Below are 6,955 nucleotides of genomic sequence, written 5' to 3'. Positions count from 1 at the left end.
ATTATCTATGACCTCTTCTAATGTTGTATTTTGGTAAACATACATTAAGGAAGGATGTAATCAAGTTAAGATCCTCTTCACTTGTACCTAGGAAGCCCAGCTTGGCTCTAAAGAGTTCTGCAAATCTTAAAACAAGAACATCATGTGAATAAATATTTGTAACAATAATGAAAACAATATTACCTAAAGAACAAATAAACCCAGTCACTATCAGTTGCTCACTATGATTTAAGTTTGAACATTTTTATGTATTTTCGTAACCAGTTTTCAGTAAAATTAGACAAACAGATTAAGTGGGCATTTTTTGTGATGGAGTTTTCAGTAAAATTAGACAAACAGATCATTAAGTGGGCATTTTTTGTGATGGAGTGACAGAACTCTGTCTTTATCTTCTAAGTGTGATAATAATATGTCACCCTGTCACATTAGCAACCAATAGAGCATAGAGGTGGCCATTGTAATACGCATCTGCATACCCCACCTCTCTAGTCTATAATAATTCCTATTACAATTCTGAGCCTCCTCTGCTCTTGTTTCTCTAACTCTGTCGTCAAAATCTGCCTTGATTATATACAATATAAACCAAATGTCTGTACTATAAGCATCTATCTATATTGTTCAATCCCTTCCTGTCCATATTCCATAAAAAGGAGATCTAAATCTTGCTAGATGCGAGATGTGTGTGTGTTTAAATGAAAAATGTTCATTTTGACAGTAATCTGAATTTACATTCTCTGTACAATCAGTTTTAAAGATATCTGAAATAAGTCCTACACGTACATGACCTACCTTTGATAATATAGATCAGGAAAGCCCGCAAATACAGCTGAGGCTCTGAAACAGAATCAAACAGTTGATTTCATTTTTACAGGCAAGACAGGGGTCACCTATACATGATAAGTCCATTTTTTTCATATATGGCTTTGTGTTTATGCACCCAACTGCAAGTTAGCTTCAAGTTATGTGAATTACCTGTGTTTCATGGTAAGGTTGGGAAGGTCATAGGTGGAATCTATGTAGTACCGGGGCTAGGGTGATTTATGCATATGACTCCAGGAAGGACAGCAGGAGTTCTGCCAGACAGATTGTTTTTGGAAAAGCCAGAGCCAACCAAGGAAATGTTGGGAGGCGTCCTTGGCCATGAGGTCCTTGTCCAGGTTTATACCTAGATTGTGAGTCTGGATACTCAATTTAGGAAATCAGCTTCATCCTATTCAGGACTCACTTTCTTCTCAGTTCTTCTGATGGTTAGTAAGGGACTACAAAGGAAGTAATTAGTTTCCCAGCCAGGGTATGGTTTGTTTTACCGCTAACTTTCGGACTACCGCTTTTTTTTTTTTTTACCGCTAACAGCATTGGACTACCCTGCAGATACCTTGATATCAGAAGTGCCCACCATGCACTGAGAACAACTGGGATACCATAAGTTATATAAACTGTATAAACTGTTTTACCTGATTTCTGCATGTTGTTTTCTATGACTAATTGCTTCTTGCTAACATGCCTTGACTGTGTTAGAGCTGTCATACAGCTCCATCTGCTGTTGTGGAAGCGAAAACATATAAAACATATATATGTGATTATATATATATATAGGGAAGTTACAAAAAAAATATAAATATATAATGTAATTTTGTAATTTTTGTATAACTTCCCTACTGGTATTCTAAAACACACCCTTATTGCTTACTATCACAATGAATTATACCTTCAAGACCAAGACAAAAACTGAAAAGTGGCCTTTGGGTGGCCATTAAGATAAAGATACAGGTCCTAATGGACACTCAATATTGCCCCAAACAACTACCTCATTATATGCTTAAAGAGACCGAAATCTGATTGTTTTCCGCTCATTGCAATTGTTTTGTGGTTTATACTATATGTTTCCCCAGGTTATTTTACCCCTTTGCTCTTGTATGTATTCATGTATCTTTGTTGATTGTATGTTTAAATGTGAAAAACCTGATGAACTTGATTGAAACAAACACAAAAAAACACTGAAAAGTGATAAGGTCCTGTTATTCCAGCCCACTTCACTATGTTGTACTGTGTGCTGCCGTGCAGTGCCAAGGTCAGAGAGCTCATATATGCGATGCCAAGCGCTGCTGGCAAGCTACACTTCCTATCCCATTATCTTGGCCAGGGTAACAACAGGGGGTTAAAAGAAAATCCTCCTGCACTGTGCTGCAGGTTTACGGCAAGATTTTGGCGACTCAGTATTTGCTAGTATCTTTTCAGCAGGAGGATAATATTACTCCAGATGTCTAGAGAACGAGAAATTCATATCTAAGTATTCCTCCTCACCACCACACACATGCAAGTTATTTATTTCAGCATTAAAGGAAATGGGGAGCAGGCCCACAATAAAAAAAGAAGACCATATCTGAGGCTGGAAGGTCTTCTTTATTATATATTGAAAGCCTAAACTGTTTTTCTTTAAGTTTTGCATAAAGAAAGAGAGAGAAGAATTAAAACCCTTGTCAAAATTTCTGTCATCTGTGAAATATTTTTCTTTTACTGTTCTAGACACAACAACAAGGGAAAGAAAATCTCTCTAAAGAGACGTAATTCCCCTTTTAACCAACTGTCACCAGGAAAGATGTCTCCAAATGATAGATTTATTCTCTATCCTAATTCTGAGGACAACTTGAAATGTTTTTTTTTTTCCTGATTTTCATTCCTAGTGATAATGATCAGCAGACTCAAGCAAGTCTCAGCTAGCAGTAATAACCTCTTATCACCCTATGCAAAATGAGACAAAAAGTTATGAAATTAACTTTAAGGTCTATCTTTATTAGGAAAAAAGATAAGTTCTCAGGATGGTACTCATTCTGTATCTGACATATGAGACTAACGTGCTCCAGTTTGGTAAAGTGCCTGGTTGGTATTTCAAAAAGCAAAAGCTAAAAACTCCAAAATATGCAGCCAACTCTCTCCTAGATCAATGGCCCTGATTTAATAAAGCTCTCCAAGGCTGAAAAGGATACACTATCCTCAGTTAAGATGGGGGATCCAGCAAACTTGGAACAGATTTCTTCTAAGTCATTTGCTTTTCGCTAGCAAATGTTTTTCATCCTGCACCAGATTCATTCCAGGTTTGCTGGATCACCCAGCTTTGCTAAAGAAAGTGTATTCTCTCCAGCCTTGGAGAGCTTAAATAAATCAGGCCCAAAGTCTCAAAAACCCAATGCTACTATATGTTCAGGTTAGCATGAATTAGCATGTTCATTTAGCTTCCACCAAGCTGTCACTTTGTTTTGTATGGGTCGGCCTCTGCTAAGATAAACAGCTCATTCCATCTGTCATTGGCCATTTATCAACACAACATTTTTCAAAGTTGTCATAATCCTCCCAGGGACCCAATATCAACATCTTCAAAGAGGGCACAGGAAAGCACACACACCCGGCGGCTGCCCCTGTTACAGTAACAACGTCTCGGGGTCCAAGGTGCAGACAGGATGAAGGTGTTTATGACTTGGGGGTGGGGGGATTACTCACAGCTGCCTTTGTCTGTTGTCCATAAGTGGTTTCAAAGCTAGAAGCAGCTTGTTCAGATTATACATTCCAACGTTGGCCTGGTTTCAGATCCTATACCTTCCTTCATCATCAGATGTGTTTGGAATATAATCTATTTAAAGGAAACACATTATGTATTACTGAGGTACAAGGAAAAAACAGTAATTAAAATAAATAGCCAGAGAAGCCAGTTCAACAATGGCCATTATTTCGACATTGATAACTACATTGGAAATATAAAAGAAACGTAAGCCTTTCCTTGTAGAGAGCTGCAAGCTACAGGTTGTTTATTTTCATAGGGTGGGCTGTAGACTTCCAGATGGTCTTCAACATCATCTTCCTCACAGGCACAAGTTGTCAGTTAATTGATTTTTAGAGCTACATAATAAACCTTCCATGTTATGTTAACCAGAGTAATCTGTGAGCAAGCTGCAGCAACTTCAGAATGCTCATCTATCATCCTAAACATTGTTTTCCTTCCAAAATACTTTAAATCCTTCCATGCTATGGGCAAAAGTTGAAAATGGGTATTGAAGTCAAGACTGAACCTTGAGTCCAGATCTCCTTAGAGAATGCTGCTACATACTGCTGCAATTTATTTTTTTCAGGAGCTATGTATTACAGAATAATACTATTACCCCCACTACTCCCTCTTGTTGGCATTAAAAAATAAATACATCTATCTAAATGCCCTTTTCACATCTAAAGGCATGGTCACATGATGATCAGGTTTTAAAGTCTTCTCTCTTGATCTGTTTATAGGAAAGGGCCTTCTTCAGAAATTTATGTCATTGCATGGGTGGCAATGTACACTTCTTATTAGTTATCCAGCGGTGACGTATTTTAGGATCAGGAAGGGAATGCAGCTGCAGTGCAGTCAGCTCAAGGAGACAGGATGGGACTGGTTGGTGTAAGTCCATCTGCAGCACTAGAGTGCAAAGCTCCCAAACCGGCACTAGCAAGGGGCCTGGACAGTGGATTTAGGTGAGTATATTTTGCTTCACAAGGTAGAAAAGAAAAAAAAAACTCAAGGTCATTCCAGGTTAGAGGGTGGTGGTGGCAGGAGTATTATTGTTTGCCTGAAGATTTTGGAAGTGGAAATCTTCCAAAAATAAGGGGATAATATCTCTAAGACTGTTGTCCTTAAAAAAATTATTCCACTAAAATTGTATATCATGAACTCAATGGAACTAATGGAACAACAGGAACTTAATTCATTAACAGGTTGTTGCAAAGTAAAAGTGCTAACTTCTATCCATGAAAGTGAGAGTATTGTTATCACAAATATTTTACTAATGATAAAAAGCTTGTGTTGACTTGATCATTATGAGGTGAACAAAAGGGCTTATATACACAGGAATCTGATAAGAAAAGGATCAGAACCAACCTAGTGCAATAGAACAAAATGTTATCCTCTAATCCTGATGCACCAAAAATGATTACAAGTGCTAATTTGATGTCTTGAACCACACACTTCTTTCTATGTTTTTAGAATCCACAGGTAATAGAATTTAGTTGTCCATTCAGCAAAACTGAACAATGATGAGAAAGCTTACACGTAACTTCAAAAAGGCACTTTTAGGAATCTTGGGGAAATAATCTTTTGGTTTTATTGGAATTTTTATCTGGTTGATTACTGTTCTCCAGAGAAACATTGGTGGTGTCTGATCAGTCTATAGAGAAACACACTCATGGGATAATATTATTATTATTATTATTATTATTATTAATAATAATAATAGTAAACAGGATTTATATAGCCCCAACTTATTACGCAGTGTTGTACAATAAATAGGGGTTGCAAATGACAGACAGATACAGACAGTGGACCCTGCCCCGAAGAGCTTATAATATAGAAGGTGGGGGAAGTGACACACAATAGGATGGTGGGTGGGTAGGCAAGATTGAAAAAATGAGTTTTGAGTGCTCTTTTAAATGAGCAGAAAGTAGGAGTAAGCCGAATAGGACTGAGAAGACAGTTCCAGAGAGTCGGGCAGCTCTAGAAAAGTCTTGTAGCCCTGCGTGTGATGAGGTTAGGAGTGAGGAAGTCAGTTGTAGGTCATCGGAGGAGTGGGGAGAGCGGCTGGGGGAATATTTTTCATATCAGGTCAGAAATGTAAGTGGGAGAAGAACTGTGGAGAGACTTGAAGGCAAAGCACAGGAGCTTGAATTTGATTCTAAGGTGAAATGGAAGCCAATAAAGAGAACTACAAAGAGATGCAGCAGAAGAGGAGCGGTGGGAAGGGTGAATGAGTCTGGCTGCAGCATTCATAATAGATTGTAGAGGGGAGAGTCGGGTTAGTGGAATACAAGAGAGGAGGATGTTACAGTAGTCCAGACGAGAGATGATAGGAGCATGTACAAGGAGTTTGGTGGTCTCTGGGGACAGGTAGGGGCGGTTTTTGGAGATGTTGCATAGGTGAAAGTGACCTGGAAATGTTCTGAATATGGGGGGTAAATGAGAGGGCAGAGTCAAAGGTGACGCCAAGACAACGTGCCTGAGGGGAGGGAGGAATAACAGTGTTGTTAACAGTTAGAAATATGTCAGGGGGAGATTTGGAATTTGAGGGGGGATGATGATGAAGAGATTATAAAAAGACAGCTGAGTACCATCTACTGACTATGGCCACTTAAACTCTAGCAGTCAAAATGTTATTGATTATTGACTATAAAATGTATTTTATGGGAATGAAGCAGTGTGTGCTGCTTTTTCTGGTACTTTTAACTTACACCTAGATTCATGTGGCTTACCCATGAATCCCAGTCTGCAACTAGACTTCAGGGCTGTATCCATGTATTCTGGTGTCTGATACAAGTTCTAGTTAGACCCATGCCTAATATACAGATGTAGATATTTAACAATATTATACTTATCATTGGAAACTCACCAGCATCATATTTTTCCATGAAGCCAAATGGACCATAATCAATGGTGATTGAAAGCAAGCTGAAGTTATCGGTATTGCACACACCTGCATATGAACACAAATTAGAGAAAGCATATTGGTAAAGAAGAATATTTAAGTCCTACAGAAGGAACATGGAATATACAAAAAAAAAGTTTAGCAATAAGTATATTTTTAAGCTTAATTCCTGCTCTAACTAAATGCACAACGGAAATACATATATTGGAACTGTTTAATTTTCCAAAGGTTTTTATATTTTTATGAACTCTTTTCCGAGATCTGTAAAGCCTTAGAAATAGAAGAGCTAGTGATTTCCTGTATTGCAGTTAACAAATACGAATTATTACAGCTTGGTCATCTACTTACCACCAGCCTGTTATTGGGCAATGGAAGTGTAGCAGCAGACCACTGAAGTCATCTGTCACCTCCTCCCAGCCCATTTCATGTCAGTACATGAGCACACCTCAAAATTAACTACCGTATTTTTCGCCGTATAAGACGCTCCGGAATATAAGACGCACCCAATTTTAAAG

At 38.2% G+C, this 6,955-nt stretch overlaps 1 protein-coding gene across 1 annotated transcript in view; it reads right to left on the bottom strand.

Annotated features, from left to right (window-relative positions):
• Nucleotides 1-6,955, bottom strand: part of LOC140332112 (protein adenylyltransferase SelO-like) — a 38,295-nt gene that overhangs the window by 7,614 nt on the left and 23,726 nt on the right. The window contains 4 exon segments of the mRNA XM_072413407.1: nt 8-125; nt 790-834; nt 3,499-3,628; nt 6,405-6,488. Of these exon segments, the coding sequence (XP_072269508.1) occupies nt 8-125; nt 790-834; nt 3,499-3,628; nt 6,405-6,488 (377 nt within the window).

Source organism: Pyxicephalus adspersus, chromosome 5, assembly GCF_032062135.1.
Source record: "Pyxicephalus adspersus chromosome 5, UCB_Pads_2.0, whole genome shotgun sequence".
NCBI classification, from domain to species: Eukaryota; Metazoa; Chordata; class Amphibia; order Anura; family Pyxicephalidae; genus Pyxicephalus; species Pyxicephalus adspersus.
The sequence above is the reverse complement of the archived record's forward strand: the minus strand, read 5'-3'. Positions and strand labels throughout refer to the sequence as shown.